The following is a 24720-nucleotide window of genomic DNA, read 5'->3' on the forward strand; positions in this document are numbered from 1 at the left end:
AAAGAGCGTGGTTGAGAGAGCAGAAGAGGGTGTTTTGAAATGGTTTGGGCACATGGAGAGAATGAGTGAGGAAAGATTGACCAAGAGGATATATGTGTCGGAGGTGGAGGGAACGAGGAGAAGTGGGAGACCAAATTGGAGGTGGAAAGATGGAATGAAAAAGATTTTGTGTGATCGGGGCCTGAACATGCAGGAAGGTGAAAGGAGGGCAAGGAATAGAGTGAATTGGATCGATATGGTATACCGGGGTTGACGTGCTGTCAGTGGATTGAATCAGGGCATGTGAAGCGTCTGGGGTAAACCATGGAAAGCTGTGTAGGTATGTATATTTGCATATGTGGACGTGTATGTATATACATGTGTATGGGGGTGGGTTGGGCCATTTCTTTCGTCTGTTTCCTTGCACTACCTCGCAAACACGGGAGACAGTGACAAAGCAAAAAAAAAATATATATATATATATATTGAACCATTATGTGACATTCATTTTTTCATTTCATTTCAAGCTAGAAGTTTCAGTTTTCTAAATTGTTTCTTACATTTTTCACATGTATATATATGTATGTGTGTGTGTGTGTATATGTGCGTGTGTGTGTGTATGTGTGTGTATGTGTATATATATGTATGTATATTATCCCTGGGGATAGGGGTGAAAGAATACTTCCCACGCATTCCTCGCGTGTCGTAGAAAGCGACTAGTCTTCCTGTCACACCAAAGTTTCATGCTCAAAATCAATTCTGTATGTTACAATTAGTTCATCAACCTCCACATTTGTCGAGCACTTATGAGACCAGACTAGTTTGTTGCATTCTCGCTTAGTATGATATGGCTCACATAAACCCACTGTGTGCCATATGTCACATACATGTCATGTGAGCCTATTATGCAAATCTGTTTTTCCCACAGACGGCGAGGACCACACTGGCTTGGCCTCGGAGATCTCGGAGTTGCAGAAAGAGAACGCTTCCATGGAGGCCCACGTGAACAAATTACGCCATGACGTATCCTCTATGGAGGCTGCGCTCAAGGTCGAGCAGAAGGTAAGTGCTGGGGGAGAGTTGAGGTTTTAAGTGGATGATGTAGTGGTTGGTTGAAGAGAGAGTTGTGTTGAGTAAGGTTGGTGTGGATTGAGGGATGGTAAATGGGGAGACTTGGCAAACAAAAGCAAAAGAGAGATCATTGATGGGAAGGGATGGTGCTAGATTGGGATGATGGGGAAAGGGAGTCATAAATGGGATGGTTGAAAATGGATGCCAGGCAGGGTCACTGGAGAAGAGTTTCAGGCAGAGGTCGTGAGAGATGGGAAGCATAGGTAAGGATAGTAGGGAGAGAAAATAATGGTGTGGAAGGGATTGATAGTGATGGTGCATAAGTAAAGGGATATAAGTTAAGTAGCAGTAAAGGAAGAAAGATTAGATTTTCCAGGTCATTGCCTGACATGGACCATTGTCACACTGATAACCCATTTTCAGAAAGTTTAAACATTAAGGGAAGTTATAGGTATAAAAACAAGGAAGGGGTAGTAAATGACAGCTAGGTAGGAATGGCAGAAGAAAGGGAGAATTTGTGAACAGCAATAAGGAATTGTTCATGTGCAACAATAATGAAGGATAACGTTGATACTGAAGGTTCTCATGCAGATTTTCCTAGGAATATCCCACAGAATGTCTTTAATGTTGTTCATGTTCATGGAACAGACCACACAGAAAGAACCCTTCTCCTTACCTCTTTCTCGATACTTTTGGACTCTCTAAAGATATTTTGTATTGGCATTAATGAAATCTTACTGCCAGCTCTCCATACTTTTACACGTTTATATTTGATTTCACAGTACAGTACTCCAAGTTGCATTCTGACTATTGAAACATCACATCACATTATGTGGTCATTCTTAACATTTTCTGAAGATAATTCCAGCTTTACAGCACTCCTCACTTTACTCTTAGTAATATCCAGCTTCCTAAACTCGCAAATCAATTTAAGAAACACATTTAGGATGTCTAGTATGAGTGTGTCACTCCAAATGGCTTTGAAATCTCAGCATTCAGTACCTAAAGCTTCCCTTTTCATCCATGACTGTCACCGTACAGTTCCCAATTCAGCTTGTTCTCTTTCACAAATAGTTTTCCTATCTGTTCAGTGTTAACCCCATGCATATGTGTATTAAAAACTATAATATTCTCTTCCCATTTGTACACCTCACTTCATAGAAATGCTTGTCTAGCTAGTAATAGCTCATTGCTCAGTCCATATAGGCTGAAGGATTTTTTAGTAAAGCATTTCTCAAGCTGATGGTTTTCAGGGTTCAAATCTGCAGTCAGTTATATTATGTACCATCCCTTTCCTTTTGTTTCTCTCTCCTGACAGGATAATAAAAGCTTCCATCCTTTGTACAGTATATTTTGTAAGCAGCATTAACTTGGTGATGTGATCTATGAGTGCTCACACCTAGATTTAGTCTGTGTCTTGCAGTCAAGAGAAGCACAGGGTACATTCACCTTTGTGTCTCAGAGCCTCTTCTCCTCACATCCTCTTCTACCAACATTACTTTAAGTAACTATTCCCTGTGCCATTTCAGCTTTGCCTTACATCCCATCACCCACACAGCTTGCTTCCAAAGCAGTTTTGTTTGTGCACTTCATTAAAAGCTGTTCAGCTTACTCCAGTTATCCTGTGAATGTATCCCAGGTATCTGAGGAGATAGTTGTGGAATAATGTTCCCATATGAACCTCCAGATCATACACACAATCGCTACAATAAATATACACAGACATTGCATCGTATATAATGATGCTAGTTCACACATAGACAATATCTGTGTCATACATTAGTCATTTGCTGAGCTGTAAACTAACAGCTAGTTAATCAAGTACCAGCAGCTTTCAGTTCCTGACCTCTTTCATAGTTTTTTGGCTCATGGACACTCATTTTCACTAGTTTCCACAGTCCCTGCAAGGCACATGAACGTTATTTGTCATAGTTAGACAAGTGATGGGTCAAATACAGTTATTGGATCATATTGGTACATCTGTTACTTTATCCATAATCATTAACTCAGTTCTCATTTACATAGCATGGTTCAAGTGCATAAAGGTATGCAGTTTTTTTATGGGAATTGATTTTGCAGACCTGGAGTCCCAAACCATAGGTACAGACAGGATGGTTCCTCTACAGACACTTATTGATAGTTCAAAAAGTTATGTATCTCTTACACACACACTTTATCAAACTTAGTGAATCTGATAAGCATTTAATTAATTCAGACTAGAATGTTTAAAAGTGATTTTTTTTATATTTTCATGGCAGATCTTTTAGTGCACTTTTTGGTCATTCAAATCAAATGTGTCATGTTGTCTGTGAATCTGTTCTGTGTATAACAGTGATATTCATTCTGAAAAATACAAAACTTCCTGCATAAGGAGTGTGTCAAGACTTTCTTTGAAAATTTCCATTTGTTTTGTGCATTATTAGGACAGGAAAAAACATTTAAGGATATTGGTATGCTAGTAATGACTTTCTTTACAAAGGTTTTTTTGTAGGATTTTAACAAAGATCAGCTGTTTCAACTGCTGGAATTATCAGTGTGTGTAGAATTCTGCTGTGGATGTTAAAAGATGCTCTTCATCCCATGAAGATGTAAAACATCAAAATCCTGTTGTGATTCATTTTTTTTAATGAAGAAAGTAATATAAGATGTGGTGAACATGTACTGATACCAGTAAAGACATCAGTAACAAAAATTTATAAATAAACTATGTGCTTTAATCTTTTCATGTTAACAGGAGGCGGCTGGTGCTGGTGAGAGGGGAGCGCAACTGACTGAGTATTATGAATCCTTGCGGAACAACGTCATGTCCCTGCTTGAACATGTCAAACTACCAGGGGGTGGCACAACGCCCACCAATGACCGTATTGGACATGACAACTTTGACTCCTATCTCTCCAAAATCCATTCCCTCTGCACTGACAACTACTGCGAGGACACCCGACCACTATATGACAGTGTCCGCTCAGCTCTCCATGATTTCACTGTGCCGCCAACGCCCATCTGACATGACTAGGGGTACGCCGGGGCGGGGACGGCGCCCACCATGGCTACAGCTAGTGTCCCGCCCACCCACACTTACTTTCCAACCTCCTTCACCACACCCTTCTTTGGTGTGCCGCCAGTAAACACCAGCATGGCTAATAGTACATCCATGGGTAACAGTATGAACAGCAACATGAGCAGTAGCAACACAGCATCCTTTACCACTATCAGCAACAGTAACAATGGTGGTGGAGGCAGTGGATCCATGGGCGGCAGCAGGTGACGGGAGCAGTTCCCTCCTCCACCCTCGGCTGGTGGTACATTCCAACTTTACATTCCACAGTAACTGTGAGAAAATTGCATATAGGATAAGTCCCACTCTGAACTTTACATCCTATTGATGTTGAAGGGTCTTAGCCACATAATGATGTATTAGCCGAGCTCTGGTACCCCTAGTCTGACGACCTTAGTCAGTCTCTGATGCCCCATGCTTGGCTCTGAGGTCCCAGGCACTGCTCACACGTAAGTGTTGCCATTCCAACCACGAGCTTTAACGTCTGCGATGTTAATGTAAATAATCTAAGACATTTTCTCTGTAAAAAAAATGTTTCCCATAGGTCAAGTCGTTTGTTGGTGTGTAACTGAAAACTGTCTAGACAATTAGCTTGCTTCACATCGTCGAAAATCTTAGTATTGTGTGTGTATTCAGGAAATCGACTTTCCAGCAAGCTACGTGTCTACTGCGCCAAGCCAGTGTGATGACTTAAGTGTTAGAATAGAGTGCTTGATAATGTTCCTTTGTATAAAAATTTAATTTTCTTAAGAGTGAAAAGTGGTTTCCCTCAGTTTAGAACTGCTTGACAAACACTGAAAGATAACTTATTTTAGCTGTCCAGTGGTTGGGGGTTGAACTGACAAGCAAGTGAACTTGCAGCTCTCGACAATTGAAGGGTTAAAAGTGATTGGCATCTTTTGGTGTTGCTTTTTGCTTCACTATCTAGCCATATGGAGTTATTCTGGACGTAAAATAGTTGTGTTTTATCTATATTTGAAATATAACTTCCTAGGTTTACAAATTGCAAACTAAGCATTTACTCAGACTCCAAAATTGTCATCTTTTTGGCATGTTGACTTTGCTGTGACCACAAAATAATCACAGGTTTATTTGTCAACCACTGGTCTGTATCATAACCACTGGTCTGGATCATAATGCCTTATGTGAAACTCAGCAAAACATTTAGTGGCTCCATTCTGAAACATATAGCTTGTATGGTCCTTCAGAATTGAGCAAGCTACTAGTTTTCTGATGGCACAAGCACAGGTAATTTGGCCTCTATCCTTATATATTCATTGTTGTTGGACAATCAAAAATACCCAAAGAAGTATCCAGCTTCCTTGTAAATCTTTCGGTAAGTTTGGATGTTGTGATGAATTGTCGTCAGATTATCAGATATACCAATATAGACTTCCAAACTTGTGAGTGTTTCACACAAAATGCAATCCCTCTACAGCACCACTTACAGTAGCAACTCTAATCCGGTTGTAATAAGAACAGATTACTGGCAATGGAAACATGCTAGGAATGTCATTTTTATAGTTAATTTTGTGCTGTCCATTGTTATAGATTATTTTTTACATGATAGCTTTTATTTATGGTACTTAAGGTGACCGCAATAATTAATCTCTATTGATGTGGAAAGACCATCATACTTAAAATTTTATGAATAATTTGTTAAAACTTTGACAGTGTATAGTAAGATACAAATGTTAATTTACTCTCATGTCACAGTCTACAGTCATCAGAGCGCTTTAAGTGTGCTCTATTAGTGGTGTTGGTTGTTATTACGGGTTGGATGAGAACAGCTTTTACATTACAAAAAAAGGCTGTTATATGAATATATATAGTAGTTCAGTACTACAAGACACACTTATTTGTTAAAATATATATTTTTGTTTTCTCTTTTTTTTTCTACACAGTTGCTTTTACTGCCCTAGCAAGCTAGCTTCAAGAACAAATGAACAATAATATTATTTGCACAAATCCATTCTCAAACTATCATGTATAATGTACTGAAACTAGAGCCTACCATCCACAGAGAGGCCCCACTAACTAACTGTTCCTTGGTTTACATTGACTGCTTTATATGCCGTTTGTAGACAAGTGATAGCATGTCACCCCCCCATACACCACATCGATTTGATTTATTCTATTCCATGCATGCCTTTCACCCTCCTTAATATAACTGGTTAATTACATAATTCCAAGGTCCACTTCACAGGGCTTCTGCAGCTTCAAAGCTGCACTACAATCAGTGGCAGAGAAGTGTAGTTAATTACATAACCCCAGTATCCATTTCACAGGGCTTCTTCAACTTCAAAGCTGCACTACAATCACTAGCAGGGGAGTGATGGACTCATGTGCAGCGCTGGTGGCTGATTCATGTGAGAAACTGCAGAAGCTGGTGACGGAGTTTGATAAAGTGTGTGGAAGAAGAAAGTTAAGAGTAAATGTGAATAAGAGCAAGGTTATTAGGTACAGTAGGGTTGAGGGTCAAGTAAATTGGGAGGTGAGTTTGAATGGAGAAAAACTGGAGGAAGTGAAGTGTTTTAGATATCTGGGAGTGGATCTGGCAGCGGATGGAACCATGGAAGCAGAAGTGGACCATAGGGTGGGGGAGGGGGCGAAAATTCTGGGAGCCTTGAAGAATGTGTGGAAGTCGAGAACATTATCTCGGAAAGCAAAAATGGGTATGTTTGAAGGAATAGTGGTTCCAACAATGTTGTATGGTTGCGAGGCGTGGGCTATGGATAGAGTTGTGCGCAGGAGGATGGATGTGCTGGAAATGAGATGTCTGAGGACAATGTGTGGTGTGAGGTGGTTTGATCGAGTAAGTAACGTAAGGGTGAGAGAGATGTGTGGAAATAAAAAGAGCGTGGTTGAGAGAGCAGAAGAGGGTGTTTTGAAATGGTTTGGGCACATGGAGAGAATGAGTGAGGAAAGGTTGACCAAGAGGATATATGTGTCGGAGGTGGAGGGAACGAGGAGAAGAGGGAGACCAAATTGGAGGTGGAAAGATGGAGTGAAAAAGATTTTGTGTGATCGGGGCCTGAACTTGCAGGAGGGTGAAAGGAGGGCAAGGAATAGAGTGAATTGGAGCAATGTGGTATACCGGGGTTGACGTGCTGTCAGTGGATTGAATCAAGACATGTGAAGCGTCTGGGGTAAACCATGGAAAGCTGTGTAGGTATGTATATTTGCGTGTGTGGACGTATGTATATACATGTGTATGGGGGGGGGTTGGGCCATTTCTTTCGTCTGTTTCCTTGCGCTACCTCGCAAACGCGGGAGACAGCGACAAAGTATAAAAAAAAAAAAAAAAAAAAATATATATATATATATATATATATATATTTAATTTTCCAAAAGAAGGAACAGAGAAGGGGGCCAGGTGAGGGTATTCCCTCAAAGGCCCAGTCCTCTGTTCTTAACGCTACCTCGCTATCGCGGGAAATGGCGAATAGTATGAAAAAAAAAATATATATATATATATATATATATATATATATATATATATATATATATATATATATTTATTTTATTTATTTTGCTTTGTCGCTGTCTCCCGCGTTTGCGAGGAGGCGCAAGGAAACAGACGAAAGAAATGGCCCAACCCACCCCCATACACAATGTATACACACACACGTCCACGCACGCAAATATACATACCTATACATCTCAATGTACACATATATATATACATACACAGACACATACATATATACCCATGCACACAATTCACACTGTCTGCCCCCATTCACTCCCATCGCCACCTCGCCACATATGGAATACCTTCCCCCTCCCCCCTCATGTGTGCGAGGTAGCACTAGGAAAAGACAACAAAGGCCCCATTCGTTCACACTCAGTCTCTAGCTGCCACGCAATAATGCACCGAAACCACAGCTCCCTTTCCACATCCAGGCCCCACACAACTTTCCATGATTTACCCCAGACGCTTCACATGCCCTGATTCAATCCACTGACAGCACGTCAACCCCGGTATACCACATCGATCCAATTCACTCTATTCCTTGCCCTCCTTTCACCCTCCTGCATGTTCAGGCCCCGATCACACAAAATCTTTTTCACTCCATCTTTCCACCTCCAATTTGGTCTCCCACTTCTCCTTGTTCCCTCCACCTCCGACACATATATCCTCTTGGTCAATCTTTCCTCACTCATTCTCTCCATGTGCCCAAACCATTTCAAAACACCCTCTTCTGCTCTCTCAACCACGCTCTTTTTATTTCCACACATCTCCCTTACCCTTACGTTACTTACTCGATCAAACCACCTCACACCACACATTGTTCTCAAACATCTCATTTCCAGCACATCCACCCTCCTGCGCACAACTCTATCCATAGCCCACGCCTCGCAACCATACAACATTGTTGGAACCACTATTCCTTCAAACATACCCATTTTTGCTTTCCGAGATAATGTTCTCGACTTCCACACATTCTTCAAGGCTCCCAGGATTTTCGCCCCCTCCCCCACCCTATGATTCACTTCCGCTTCCATGGTTCCATCCGCTGCCAGATCCACTCCCAGATATCTAAAACACTTTACTTCCTCCAGTTTTTCTCCATTCAAACTTACCTCCCAATTGACTTGACCCTCAACCCTACTGTACCTAATAACTTTGCTCTTATTCACATTTACTCTTAACTTTCTTCTTTCACACACTTTACCAAACTCAGTCACCAGCTTCTGCAGTTTCTCACATGAATCAGCCACCAGCACTGTATCATCAGCGAACAACAACTGACTCACTTCCCAAGCTCTCTCATCCCCAACAGACTTCATACTTGCCCCTCTTTCCAAAACTCTTGCATTTACCTCCCTAACAACCCCATCCATAAACAAATTAAACAACCATGGAGACATCACACACCCCTGCCGCAAACCTACATTCACTGAGAACCAATCACTTTCCTCTCTTCCTACACGTACACATGCCTTACATCCTCGATAAAAACTTTTCACTGCTTCTAACAACTTTCCTCCCACACCATATATTCTTAATACCTTCCACAGAGCATCTCTATCAACTCTATCATATGCCTTCTCCAGATCCATAAATGCTACATACAAATCCATTTGCTTTTCTAAGTATTTCTCACATACATTCTTCAAAGCAAACACCTGATCCACACATCCTCTACCACTTCTGAAACCACACTGCTCTTCCCCAATCTGATGCTCTGTACATGCCTTCACCCTCTCAATCAATACCCTCCCATATAATTTACCAGGAATACTCAACAAACTTATACCTCTGTAATTTGAGCACTCACTCTTATCCCCTTTGCCTTTGTACAATGGCACTATGCACGCATTCTGCCAATCCTCAGGCACCTCACCATGAGTCATACATACATTAAATAACCTTACCAACCAGTCAATAATACAGTCACCCCCTTTTTTAATAAATTCCACTGCAGTACCATCCAAACCTGCTGCCTTGCCGGCTTTCATCTTCCGCAAAGCTTTCACTACCTCTTCTCTGTTTACCAAATCATTTTCCCTAACCCTCTCACTTTGCACACCACCTCGACCAAAACACCCTATATCTGCCACTCTATCATCAAACACATTCAACAAACCTTCAAAATACTCACTCCATCTCCTTCTCACATCACCACTACTTGTTATCACCTCCCCATTTGCGCCCTTCACTGAAGTTCCCATTTGCTCCCTTGTCTTACGCACTTTATTTACCTCCTTCCAGAAGGAGTAATGTGGCAGTTGAGGGAATAATTGGTATACATGGGGTGTTCAGTGTTGTAAATGGAAATGGTGAAGAGCTTGTAGATTTATGTGCTGAAAAAGGACTGATGATTGGGAATACCTGGTTTAAAAAGCGAGATATACATAAGTATACTTATGTAAGTAGGAGAGATGGCCAGAGAGCGTTATTGGATTACGTGTTAATTGACAGGCGTGCGAAAGAGAGACTTTTGGATGTTAATGTGCTGAGAGGTGCAACTGGAGGGATGTCTGATCATTATCTTGTGGAGGCTAAGGTGAAGATTTGTATGGGTTTTCAGAAAAGAAGAGTGAATGTTGGGGTGAAGAGGGTGGTGAGAGTAAGTGAGCTTGGGAAGGAGACCTGTGTGAGGAAGTACCAGGAGAGACTGAGTATAGAATGGAAAAAGGTGAGAACAATGGAAGTAAGGGGAGTGGGGGAGGAATGGGATGTATTTAGGGAATCAGTGATGGATTGCGCAAAAGATGCTTGTGGCATGAGAAGAGTGGGAGGTGGGTTGATTAGAAAGGGTAGTGAGTGGAGGGATGAAGAAGTAAGAGTATTAGTGAAAGAGAAGAGAGAGGCATTTGGACGATTTTTGCAGGGAAAAAATGAAATTGAGTGGGAGATGTATAAAAGAAAGAGACAGGAGGTCAAGAGAAAGGTGCAAGAGGTGAAAAAAAGGGCAAATGAGAGTTGGGGTGAGAGAGTATCATTAAATTTTAGGGAGAATAAAAAGATATATATCTTTCTTTTCTTTTTCTTTCAAACTATTCGCCATTTCCCGCATTAGCGAGGTAGCGTTAAGAACAGAGGCCTGGGCCTTTGAGGGAATACCCTCACCTGGCCCAATTCTCTGTTCCTTCTTTTGGAAAATTAAAAAAAAATGAGAGGGGAGGATTTCTAGCCCCCCGCTCCCTCCCCTTTTAGTCACCTTCTACGACACGCAGGGAATACGTGGGAAGTATTCTTTCTCCCCTATCCCCAGGGAATAAAAAAGAAAAAAAAAAAAAAAAAAATACTTCCTGTGTTTTTCCTGCATATCGTAGAAGGTGACTAAAAATGGAGGGAGTGGGGCACTGGAAATCCAACCCCTCTCTTTTTTAATTTTCCAAAAGAAGGAATAGAGAAAGGGCCACACACACATATACTCTTTCATGCCACTTTACCATTTCCTAGCTTAGGAACAGATGCCAGAATCTTAAACAAAAAAAAATCCACTCCATGCTTATTCTCTCTTTTGAGGAGTAATGATAAAGGAGGGAAGGATTTCTAGCCCCCAGCTCCAACCCCTCTTAGTCACCTTCAACAAGAGCTTTGTGGGTTGCATCGTTTTTACCCTAGCCCTAGAGATAGATTACAAGCAGGTGATTGTTAGTACTTATGCACCTGGTAGTAAGAGAAGTGAGTGTTTTAGGAGGAGCTAAGTGTGTGCTTCCCCAGTTTTGATGAGGGATCTATTATTAGAGATGGGTGATTTGAATGCAAGAGTTGGTATGAATGCAGGGCATGGGATACCTGTTGTGAATGAAAATGGTGAACAACTTGTGGAGTTGTTTGCTGATAACTGAGAATACTTGGTTTTAAGAAAAGTAACATACATAGTAATACATGGATGAGTGGAGTTGATGGTGAGCAGGCATTATTTTATTATGTACTAATTGGTAAACATGCCACAGAGAGACTTGGATGTCAGTGTGCTGGGAGAGGCAGCTGGAGGGATGTCTGATCACTTTTTGGTGGAGGCAAGATCGAGTGTTTGTGGCGCTTTAGAGGAAACTACATGAGTGGGTAGTGAAAGTCGGTGAGCTTAAAAATTAGGCTTATTGGAGGTGATACCATGAGGGATTGAGTGAAGAATGGAAAAAGGTGAAATAAATGAAACTAGGATTGTGCGCAAGGAATGTGATATACTTAGGGAAATAGTACTTACATGTGCAGGATGAATGTTTTTTTTTTGCATGTGAGAAAGAGTAATCACTCATGTGATGATGAAGTAAAGTTGCTAGCGAATGGGAAAATAGAAGTGTATGGGTGTTGCCCAAAGAGAAGGAATGCGAGTGATTGGGAGATGTACAACGGGATGCAGCAGGAGGTTAAGAGAAGGTGCCAGGACTGAAAAAAGTTCAAATGAGAGAGTATTAGCAATGTAAAGGGGAATAAGAAAATGTTCTGAAAGATGATTAGTGTGAGAACAATCGTAAGCATTATTGAAGCGATCGGATGCAGCAGAAATCATTGAAGGGATCGGATGCAGAAAAAAATAACAGGTAAAGAAGAGGTAAAGAGATGAAGTGAGCACTCTGATAAGAATGGTAAATGTGTTACACAATGAAATGATAGTTTAGAACATGGAGGTAGATGAAGTAAGGGAGTCATGGCATGTGGTCTTGTGACGAGAAGATGTAGTGAAAGCCTTTCACAAGATGTAGTGCAGCAAAGTGGATGCAGTGGATGTGATTCCAGTTGAATTTTTCAAGGAAGAGGGTGACTGATGTTGATTGATTAATTAGGACTTACTTTGTAAGAAATGATGAATGCCTGTATAGCACTATTGTATAGAGGCAAGGGGGACGAAGGTGAACGTTCTAATTGCAGAGATACAAGTTTCTTGAGTACATCTCATAAGTTGTGACGGAAATTAATCATTTAGAGGATGGTGTCATGCAGAACAATGTGACTTTTGGAGTTATCGAGGATATGTACATCATGTGTTTGCTTTAAAGAGTCTGTGTGTGAGAAATGCTTAGAAAAAGAGAAGGATTCATGTGTGGCATTTATTGATCTAGAAAAGAGCATTTGATGTGGTTGATAGAGATGTTTTGTGGAAGTTGAGTGGTTGCAGGTGAAATTGAGTTTTCAGCAAGGACATGCAATGTCTGAATGGCTTTTCCATCTGTTAAGGTTTGATTGTTTAATAAGAACGTTTGACTGTTTGGGCTGGGGGTACCTGGAAGGTGAGTCGTTCCATTGCTGTTTGTTGATGACACTGCTCTAGTGGCAGACTTGAGTACAAACCTCCAGAATTTGGTGTCTGAGTTTGGGAGAGTTTATGAAAGGATAAAGGTGAGAGTTAATGTGAATAAAAGTAAATATGTTGGAGGTTTGACTGCTGGGGATAGGAGTGCCTGGAAGTTGATTCAATTGCTGTTTACTTATGACACAGCTATAGTAGCAGAATCTGGTGTCTGAGTTTGGAAGAGTTTATGAGAGGAGAAAACTGAGAGTTCATGTGAATAAAAGTAAGGTTATTAACTTTGGGGAGGGAGAGAGACATATTGGTTGAAGTGTGAGTTTGAATGGAGAAAGCCCAGAGGAAGATGAGTGGTTTACATCTCTACAAGTGAACATGGCAGCAGATGGAACCATGGAAGATGAAGTTGGCCAATAAGGTGTGTGAAAGGGCTAAGGTTGTGGATTGTGGGAAAGATGGGTATGTTTTTTGGTATAGTAGTCTAACATTGCTGTATGGATGTTAATGAGGTGAAAAGATGGAGGGTGTTGAAAATTATATATTTGAGGATAATATGCAGTTTGAGGAGGCTTAAGCAAGAAATGCAGGGTAAGAGAGTGGTGTAGTAGTAAGAAAAGTATGAGAAGAGGGTGTGCTAAAATGGCTTTGCATACATAGAGACAATGAAAGAGGAAAGATTGACTAAGATGGTATACATGTCATGGAGAGAATAAGAGAAGGGGAGACCAAGGACAAGATGGAAGGACTGAGTGAAAGATCCTTTGAGTTATTCAGTCCTGAAAATGGCGGAGGGTAATGGAGCAAATTAGAGCGATGTCATATAGAAGGGGGCAATGTTCTCTAATGGATTTGAGCCAGGGTAGTTGACATGCTCAGGGAAATTCATGTAAAGGTCTTTGAGGACTGGTTATGGACATGTGGCTAGTTTCATTGCATAAATCACACCAACTAGAGATTTTATGTGAACGAATGAGGCCGTTCTTCATGTGTTCATGGTACTACTTTGCTGAGGCAAACAGCAGTTTCTCATTAATTTTTTTTTTTTTTCCAAAGGAAGGAACAGAGAAGGGGGCTGGATGAGGATGTTTCCTCAGAGGCCCAGTCCTCTGTTCTTAACACTACCTTGCTGACGCGGGAAATGGCGAATAGTATGAAAGAAAGAAAAAAAAAGAATATATATATATATATATATATATATTTTTTTTTTTTTTTTTTTTTTTTTTTTTTATACTTTGTCGCTGTCTCCCGCGTTTGCGAGGTAGCGCAAGGAAACAGACGAAAGAAATGGCCCCCCCCCCCCCATACACATGTACATACACACGTCCACACACGCAAATATACATACCTACACAGCTTTCCATGGTTTACCCCAGACGCTTCACATGCCTTGCTTCAATCCACTGACAGCACGTCAACCCCTGTATACCACATGACTCCAATTCACTCTATTTCTTGCCCTCCTTTCACCCTCCTGCATGTTCAGGCCCCGATCACACAAAATCTTTTTCACTCCATCTTTCCACCTCCAATTTGGTCTCCCTCTTCTCCTCGTTCCCTCCACCTCCGACACATATATCCTCTTGGTCAATCTCTCCTCACTCATTCTCTCCATGTGCCCAAACCATTTCAAAACACCCTCTTCTGCTCTCTCAACCACGCTCTTTTTATTTCCACACATCTCTCTCACCCTTACGTTACTTACTCGATCAAACCACCTCACACCACACATTGTCCTCAAACATCTCATTTCCAGCACATCCATCCTCCTGCGCACATCTCTATCCATAGCCCACGCCTCGCAACCATACAACATTGTTGGAACCACTATTCCCTCAAACATACCCATTTTTGCTTTCCGAGATAATGTTCTCGACTTCCACACATTTTTCAAGGCTCCCAAAATTTTCGCCCCCTCCCCCACCCTATGATCCACTTCCGCTTCCATGGTTCCATCCGCTGACAGATCCACTCCCAAATATCTAAAACACTTCACTTCCTCCAGTTTTTCTCCATTCAAACTCACCTCCCAATTGACTTGACCCTCACCCCTACTGTACCTAATAACCTTGCTCTTATTCACATTTACTCTCAACTTTCTTCTTCCACACACTTTACCAAACTCAGTCACCAGCTTCTGCAGTTTCTCACATGAATCAGCCACCAGCGCTGTATCATCAGCGAACAACAACTGACTCACTTCCCAAGCTCTCTCATCCCCAACAGACTTCATACTTGCCCCTCTTTCCAGGACTCTTGCATTTACCTCCCTTACAACCCCATCCATAAACAAATTAAACAACCATGGAGACATCACACACCCCTGCCGCAAACCTACATTCACTGAGAACCAATCACTTTCCTCTCTTCCTACACGTACACATGCCTTACATCCTCGATAAAAACTTTTCACTGCTTCTAACAACTTGCCTCCCACACCATATATTCTTAATACCTTCCACAGAGCATCTCTATCAACTCTATCATATGGATCTGGAGAAGGCATATATATATATATATATATATATATATATATATATATATATATATTTTTCCAGTGGGGGGCTGGAAATCCTTCCCTCTCGTTTTTAGTTTTCCAAAAGAAGGAACAGAGGGGGCCAAGTGAGGATATTCCCTCAAAGGCTCAGTCCTCTGTTCTTAACGCTACCTCGCTAACGCATGAAATGGCGAATAGTATGAAAAAAAAGAATATATATATATATATATATATATATATATATATATATATATATATTTTTTTTTTTTTTTTTTTCTTTTTTTTTTTGGTCGCTGTCTCCCGCGTTTGCGAGGTAGCGCAAGGAAACAGACGAAAGAAATGGCCCAACCCACCCCCATACACATGCCTTGATTCAATCCACTGACAGCACGTCAACCCCGGTATACCACATCGCTCCAATTCACTCTATTCTTTGCCCTCCTTTCACCCTCCTGCATGTTCAGGCCCCGATCATTCAAAATCTTTTTTGCTCCATCTTTCCACCTCCAATTTGGTCTCCCACTTCTCCTCGTTCCCTCCACCTCTGACACATATATCCTCTTGGTCAATCTTTCCTCACTCATTCTTTCCATGTGACCAAACCATTTCAAAACACCCTCTTCTGCTCTCTCAACCACACTCTTTTTATTACCACACATCTCTCTTACCCTATCATTACTTACTTGATCAAACCACCTCACACCACATATTGTCCTCAAACGTCCCACCCCCAGCACATCCACCCTCCTCTGCACAACTCTATCCATAGCCCACGCCTCACAACCATACAACATTATTGGAACCACTATTCCTTCAAACATACCCATTTTTGCTTTCCGAGATAACGCTCTTGACTTCCACACATTCTTCAAGGCTCCCAGAATTTTCGCCCCCTCCCCCACCCTATGACTCACTTCCTCTTCCATGGTTCCATCCACTGCCAAATCCACTCCCAGATATCTAAAACACTTTACTTCCTCCAGTTTTTCTCCATTCCAACTTACCTCCCAATTGACTTGACCCTCAACCCTACTGTACCTAATAACCTTGCTCTTATTCACATTTACTCTCAACTTTCTTCTTTCACACACTTTACTAAACTCAGTCACCAGTTTCTGCAGTTTCTCACATGAATCAGCTACCAGCGCTGTATCATCAGCAAACAACAACTGACTCACTTCCCAAGCTCTCTCATCCACAACAGACTGCATACTTGCCCCTCTTTCCAAAACCCTTGCATTCACCTCCCTAACAACCTCATCCATATACAAATTAAACAACCATGGAGACATCACACACCCCAGCCGCAAACCTACATTCACTGAGAACCAATCACTTTCCTCTCTTCCTACATGTACACATGCCTTACATCCTCGATAAAAACTTTTCACTGCTTCTAACAACTTGCCTCCCACACCATATATTCTTAATACCTTCCATCTCTATCAACTCTATCATATGCCATCTCCAGATCCATAAATACTACATACAAATCCATTTGCTTTTCTAGGTATTTCTCACTTACATTCTTCAAAGCAAACACCTGATCCACTCATCCTCTACCACTTCTGAAACCACACTGCTCTTCCCCAATATATATATATATATATATATATATATATATATATATATATATATATATATATATATATATATTTTTTTTTTATTTTTTTATTATACTTTGTCGCTGTCTCCCGCGTTTGCGAGGTAGCGCAAGGAAACAGACGAAAGAAAGAAATGGCCCAACCCCCCCCCATACACATGTATATACATACGTCCACACACGTAAATATACACACCTACACAGCTTTCCATGGTTTACCCCAGACGCTTCACATGCCTTGATTCAATCCACTGACAGCACGTCAACCCCGGTATACCACATCGCTCCAATTCACTCTATTCCTTGCCCTCCTTTCACCCTCCTGCATGTTCAGGCCCCGATCACACAAAATCTTTTTCACTCCATCTTTCCACCTCCAATTTGGTCTCCCTCTTCTCCTCGTTCCCTCCACCTCCGACACATATATCCTCTTGGTCAATCTTTCCTCACTCATTCTCTCCATGTGCCCAAACCACTTCAAAACACCCTCTTCTGCTCTCTCAACCACGCTCTTTTTATTTCCACACATCTCTCTTACCCTTACGTTACTCACCTGATCAAACCACCTCACACCACACATTGTCCTCAAACATCTCATTTCCAGCACATCCATCCTCCTGCGCACAACTCAATCCATAGCCCACGCCTCGCAACCATACAACATTGTTGGAACCACTATTCCTTCAAACATACCCATTTTTGCTTTCCGAGATAATGTTCTCGACTTCCACACATTCTTCAAGGCTCCCAGAATTTTCGCCCCCTCCCCCACCCTATGATCCACTTCCGCTTCCATGGTTCCATCCGCTGCCAGATCCACTCCCAGATATCTAAAACACTTCACTTCCTCCAGTTTTTCTCCATTCAAACTCACCTCCCAATTGACTTGACCCTCAACCCTACTGTACCTAATAACCTTGCTCTTATGCACACTTACTCTTAACTTTCTTCTTTCACACACTTTACCAAACTCAGTCACCAGCTTCTGCAGTTTCTCACATGAATCAGCCACCAGCGCTGTATCATCAGCGAACAACAACTGACTCACTTCCCAAGCTCTCTCATCCCCAACAGACTTCATACTTGCCCCTCTTTCCAAAACTCTTGCATTCACCTCCCTAACAACCCCATCCATAAACAAATTAAACAACCATGGAGACATCACACACCCCTGCCGCAAACCTACATTCACTGAGAACCACATGCCTTACATCCTCGATAAAAACTTTTCACTGCTTCTAACAACTTGCCTCCCACACCATATATTCTTAATACCTTCCACAGAGCATCTCTATCAACTCTATCATATGCCTTCTCCAGATCCATAAATGCTACATACAAATCCATTTGCTTTTCTATATATATATATATATATATATATATATCCCTGGGGATAGGGGAGAAAGAATACTTCCCATGTATTCCCTGCATGTCGTAGTTGACTGAAAGGGGAGGGAGCGGGGCGCTGGAAATCCTCCCCTCCTGTTTTTTTAATTTTCCAAAAGAAGGAACAGAGAAGGGTGGCCAAGTGAGGATTTTTACTCTAAGGCTCAGTCCTCTGTTCTTAACACTACCTTGCTAATGTGGGAAATTGCAAATATGTATGAATTTTTTTTTTTTTTTTTTTCATGTATATCAGTCATTTTCCACATTAGCTTATGGAACAGATGACCAAGGCTTTAAGGGAAAAATCTTTTCTTTGCTCCCTTCTCTGCTCCTTTGGGAAAGTAAAACTGGAAGGGAGGATTCCTATGTCCTTCAGTCACCTTCTATAATGTGGGAATATGTGGGCAGTATTCTTTTCCCCCAGTCCTGAGGGAAATGGTGATCAAGTATGAATATATATATATTTTTATCTATCTTTTTATGATACACCTAATTGCTGTTTCCTGCATCAGTGAGGTAGCACCAGGAAACAGACGAAGAATGGCCCATCCACTCATATACACATATATATGCATAAATGCCCATATACGCACATATACATACATATACACACATGTACATATTCATACTTGCTTACCTTCATCCATCCTTGTTGATACCCCGCCCCACAGGAAACAGCATCTCTACCTCCCACTTCAGCAAGGTAGCGGCAGTAAAACAGACAAAAAGGCTACATTCTTACACACTCATTCTGTAGCTGTCATGTGTAATGCACTGAAACCACAGCTCCCTATCCACATCCAGGCCCCACAGACCTTTCCATGGTTTACCCCAGATGCTTTACATGCCCTGATTCAGTCCATTGACACTACATCAACCCCGGTATACCACAGCATTCCAGTTCACTCTATTCCTTGCATGCCTCGCAACCTCCTGTATGTTCAGGCCCTGATCTCCTGATTCTCCTTGTTCCCTCCACCTCTGACACATATGTCCTCTTTGTCAATCTTTCCTGACTCATTTTCTCCATATATCCAAACCATTTCAACAAACCCTCTTCTGCTCTCTCAACTATATGGTTTACCCCAGATGCTTTACATGCCCTGATTCAGTCCATTGACACCACATCAACCCCGGTATACCACATCATTCCAGTTCACTCTATTCCTTGCATGCCTCGCAACCTCCTGTATGTTCAGGCCCTGATCTCCTGCTTCTCCTTGTTCCCTCCACCTCTGACACATATGTCCTCTTTGTCAATCTTTCCTGACTCATTCTCTCCATATATCCAAACCATTTCAACAAACCCTCTTCTGCTCTCTCAACTACACACTTTATTTCCATACGTCTCTCTTACCCTTTCATTACTCGCTCAGTCAAACCACTTCACACCACATATTGTCCTCAAACATTTCACATCCAACACATCTACCCTTCTCCATACAACCCTATGCCTCGCAACCATATAACATTGTTGGAACTACTATACCTTCAAACATTTTTGCTCCGAGACAACGTTCTTTCCTTAAACTTATTCTTCATTGCTCCCAGAACCTTCACCCCTTCCCCCACCCTGTGACTTACTTCCGCTTCCATGGTTCCATCTGCTGTTAAGTCCGCTCCCAGATATCTAAAACACTTCACTTCCTCCAATTTTTCTCCAAACTTACATCCTGATTAACTTCTCTCAACCCTACTGAACCTAATAACCTTGCTCTTATTCACATTTACTGTCATCTTTCTCCTTTCACACACTTTTCCAAACTCAGTCACCAACTAATACAGTTTCTCACTTGAATCAGCCACTGGAACTGTATCATCGGCAAACAGACTGCATACATACTCACCCCTCTTTCCAAAACTCTTGCATTTACCTCCCTATCCACCCCATCCATAAACAAATTAAATAACCATGGGCATGTCACACACCCCTGCCACAGACCGACTTTCAATGGGAACCAGTCACTATCCTCTCTTCCTATTCGTGCACATGCCTTACATCCTTGGTAAAAAATTTTCACTCCTTCTAGCACCTTACCTCCCACACCATATACTCTTAAGACCTTCCATAAAGCATCTCTATCATCCCTATCATATGCCTTCTCCAGATCCATAAATGCTACATACAAATCCATCTGTTTTTCCAAGTACTTCTCACACACATTCTTCAAAGCAAACACCTGATCCACACTTCCTCTACCACTTTTGAAACCACACTGTTCTTCACCAATCTCATGCTTTGTACATGCCTTCACCCTCTCAATCAGTATCCTCCCATATAATTTCGCAGGAATACTCAACAAACTTATGCCTCTGTATATGTATGTATACACACCTTTTGTTGCCATTCCTTGTGTTAGAGAGGTTCTGTCAGGAATGAATGAAGAAAAGACCTCATTCACTGATGTCCATAAGGTTACATTATGAGTGAGAAGACTCCTTTAGCAAGGCTGTATCGATGTCCATTGACAACAGGCATTACAGTATGATTCTTGCTTCAAGAAATTCCATCATTTTCCTGCCCCTGCATGGGTGTAGCCTTGAAGTTGCAGGAACCTCATAAAAGAGACCCTGGAGTTGTACAGAAATCATTAAAATAATTATAATAATAAATTATGATGGTAAAAATAATTATAATCTGTTCATGGCACTACCTTGCTATTCCTGGAAATGGAGAATAATTATGTAAAAAATATGATTTATATATTCCCTGGTCCCCTTTTATGGGGATACTTTCCATCCATTAGTGATGAAAGATATATATATATAACATACCTGTTAAAACTTACCAAACCTTTAATTTTAAATTTACAATCCCAAGTATGATCATTTTCTCATTTTCAAAGGCCTGATGGTATTAGTTATTATAGGATTGGATTATAAAATTTAGGCTTAAAAGCCAAGCACTGGAGATTCTAAGGCTATTCAGTGCTCTTAGTTATTATAGGGTGTAACAAATTTTATTCATAAATTAATACTTTGAAACAAATTTCATAAGTCAAACAGTCATGGAAAAACACAAATATTGATTTAACCATCTAGGACATGGAAGTCATCATTGAAAAAGGTAATAAAGATCAACACTGTGTGCAAAAATTGCATGAGATTCCCTAAAAGACATAAGGCTAAATTAACAATTGACTAGGCAGTTGTAGAACATTATCTACAGCCAGTATGCATGTGAGGCAATCAGTGATGTAAAATTCCTTAAATCTGATGTGATGCTACCTTATTTTGGGATCATTACCTGCAGGTGTGTTCTGAGTGGTTATTAGGTGCCTTTGTGGAGGCAATTGTATATTATCCCATCATTCCACATTAGAAGTGCTGAAGTTCAATCTTCAAGCTTCCAGTATGCATGAAATGAGGCAGGAGTAGTATGCATTTGCTTTCACAGATGGTACATTCGTGTGTGAACTGACACACATTACAGGGAACTTTATTTTTCCATTGCAAAAGTTGTTGGGTAATTTATGACTATACTTAATAGCAAATGGTGAAAACTATGTTATAGTACATGCTCATTAGTTTATTCTATTGATTCATATGTATCCAGTATGTGAGACTGAGATGTAACACAAAAGAAGTGTGAAATCTTCTTGGACAATGTGTGTTATCTTAACCAGAAAAAGATGTATCAGTTATGTAGGGACAATAATTGTAAATCAGGAGAAGTGGTCTTCACCTGTGTCCCGTGTGATAGAGAACTAGTAGGACCCCGGTGTTGTACATATATTACTTCTTTCCCACAGCAACTCTCCCTTGCTAAACCTCCCTTTCTTTCACTCCCTAGTCCCTCCATTACCTTCTATTAACAGTGAATGAGGGTGTAAAATTATCCCTATAGATAGATTTTATCCTTTGGATAGACCATCTGATGGCATTAGTGTGGTACTTTAAAACAGAACAGTGTAGAAACTGTGGCTTCAGCACAGAACTGCAGAAGAATCTGATTACTAAGTTATTATAGCTTGGACAACAGAAAATGAGTGATCACGTTCCATGCAGTTCTAACACCTGCATACCTAATACAAGAGAAAAGTTGGCTTTGGGAAATCACCAAAGCCTGGATTGTAGGAGTGATTGTTGTGATGTTGTCAGACAAACAGCAGCAGCTATGGAATGGGTCAAGTTGTGTATTTTTGTAGGTGGCCATGGAATGACCAAATTTTATAATAAGTGTTATGTCAATCCATATCATTATGGTTGGACATCATATGGTCAGGCTTTCTATCAGTGAATATATGGTTTTCACTTACTAGATGTGATATACACTTGGAGATTTCTAAAAGCCTAAAATACTCTGCACTGCACATAATGTATTGGTTTCATTCCGATGGGTAAAGATGTGATATACAAGAATTCTTGTTAGCATATTATAAACTTTGTTGTCATTTGTCTGATGTTGAAATACAAGAAATCTTCAAGGATTCACAGAGGTTTTGCATGGCAATGGCTTTATATAAATCCCTGTTATAGTCCTGGAAGTAGTGATCTATAAACTGTTTTTTGCATCTATTATATAAATTATGTCCCCCAGCATTTTAGAGATTATCAGACACTTGTGTTCATTGTTTGTGTTTAACTCTTTGTTCTCTTTGTTGTGTTGTAAAGTGACTCACCATTGCCAGCAGTTGACACTCGGTTGGTGGACGTAGCCCAGTTCTCTTGTGGCTCTTGTTTTGACTATGGGCCCACACTGTCAGCTCTGCACCCTTGGGCCATATTTTTTGTATAAATGTACCTTATCACTGAATGTATTAAACTGTCATTTTGAAATATTTTTCTTCTTTCCTTTTTGACTTTCTGTAAAGTATAGAGAATTGTAGTGAGGTATTGCAGAGGGTAAATTATAAGGTAAATAAAATGAAATTTCTCCCTGTTCTCCTATTCTGACCATATGCAAATGACTTCCCTTGATGTTTATATACTGAATTAGGATTTGCAGCATCATACGCACCAAGACTTCTGACTTTTATTCCTTCTTACAAGATTTTTTCCTTTAATTTTACTTCTTTCCTCCTATATGTCTTGGATAACTAATGTTGGCCAATGAGTGTGGTACTGCCGAACAACTGATTTACGATGTCTCTGAATCTGTTATCCCTCAGCAGATAATTTCTTAGTAGGTACTAATGCTGGTTTAGGGCTGGACATCTGTTTTGGCAACTAACCTAAGATGAGGACACATTTTCCATAAGTAAAAACCCTATGTTTGGGAATCAAACCCAACAGTAGAATAACTGTACCCTGCTAACCCCAAAATATTCAAGTCTTTCTCTTCCCAAAGTTAGTTTTATAATGCCCACAGCATTTCCATTTAACATATATATTTCTCTTGCTGAGGCAGGATTTTGGACCATGCCAAAAATCTTTCACCTTTACAATTCATCAGTACAGGACACCACTCACCCAATCTCTCTTATCCATAAAAATATTGAAGTATTTGTGCCTTCTCTCTTGAGGGTGACTAAATGCTTCAGTTTACTTAATAGTTGCAGCTGAAAACTAAAATACTGAGCAGGAGTTTGCTTCTCCTGACTTACACTGTCCATTTCATAATATTAAGCCTCTCATAACACTGTAATTTCTTTTTTATGCTGTGCTTTTAGACAACATACAGGGAGGTGCCAGATGACATAACCCTATCAACCCTTAAACAGCAGTCAACAATTGATGTGCTAAATTTTCCTGCCATCTGTATCTCCAACTGACCTATTATACTATTAGTAACCTAGAAAGGTCTCTTTCATTGCTAAGGTGCAGAAAAATATTCTGCACTTTTCAACACTCCTTTAATCCCCAATGGGTGCACAGTCATCCACCTGAAGAGAATGTGTATATAATGACCCTATGGAAAATAAATAGGTTGTTGGATGGTTGTATAACTATTAGGAGGAACACATATGTATCAGTGAGAAAGTGAAGTATAATAAAGCATGAAATTATTTTAGATCACATGAGGAGGGTAGCATCCGTAGGAGGCATCCCCAAATAATTTGCTTGTGGGAGACATTGCATAACCACATTTTTATATTTGCATAATCCTAGGGTAATGGAGGACTTTGACAAAAGATAAAAGGTAAAGAGTAACAAAATTTCCAACGAAAAACAATCAATATCCTCCCAACATGCCAGCCACCCAATCTCCTCAAAATATTTCCCATTCCTCACATACGCTACAAGTTTCATCTCCTTTCACTTTTCCGAACCCACACTCAGTCTCTCCTGATCTCTTTTTACACGAGCCTGTTTTCAAAGCTCTTTCACTATCATTGCCCTGTTCACACCCATGTCATTCCCTTTCCCAAAAGCTTCTACGAATCTTTATCCTACCTTCCTTCTATGAATACTCAGGACATCCCAAAAGCAGCCCCAAATTCACATCCAGCAGACTCTATATTGCATGCCTAACAACTAT

At 40.7% G+C, this 24720-nt stretch overlaps 1 protein-coding gene across 1 annotated transcript in view; it reads left to right on the plus strand.

Moving 5' to 3' along the window:
- LOC139757894 (uncharacterized) overlaps positions 1 to 6601 on the plus strand; it is a 114447-nt gene extending 107846 nt beyond the window's left edge. The window contains 2 exon segments of the mRNA XM_071678822.1: positions 908 to 1041; positions 3785 to 6601. Coding sequence (XP_071534923.1) covers positions 908 to 1041; positions 3785 to 4054 — 404 coding nt within the window. The 3' untranslated portion in view covers positions 4055 to 6601.
- The last annotated feature ends 18119 nt before the right edge of the window (positions 6602 to 24720 follow it).

This window comes from Panulirus ornatus, chromosome 2 (assembly GCF_036320965.1).
Source record: "Panulirus ornatus isolate Po-2019 chromosome 2, ASM3632096v1, whole genome shotgun sequence".
Classification (NCBI taxonomy): Eukaryota; Metazoa; Arthropoda; class Malacostraca; order Decapoda; family Palinuridae; genus Panulirus; species Panulirus ornatus.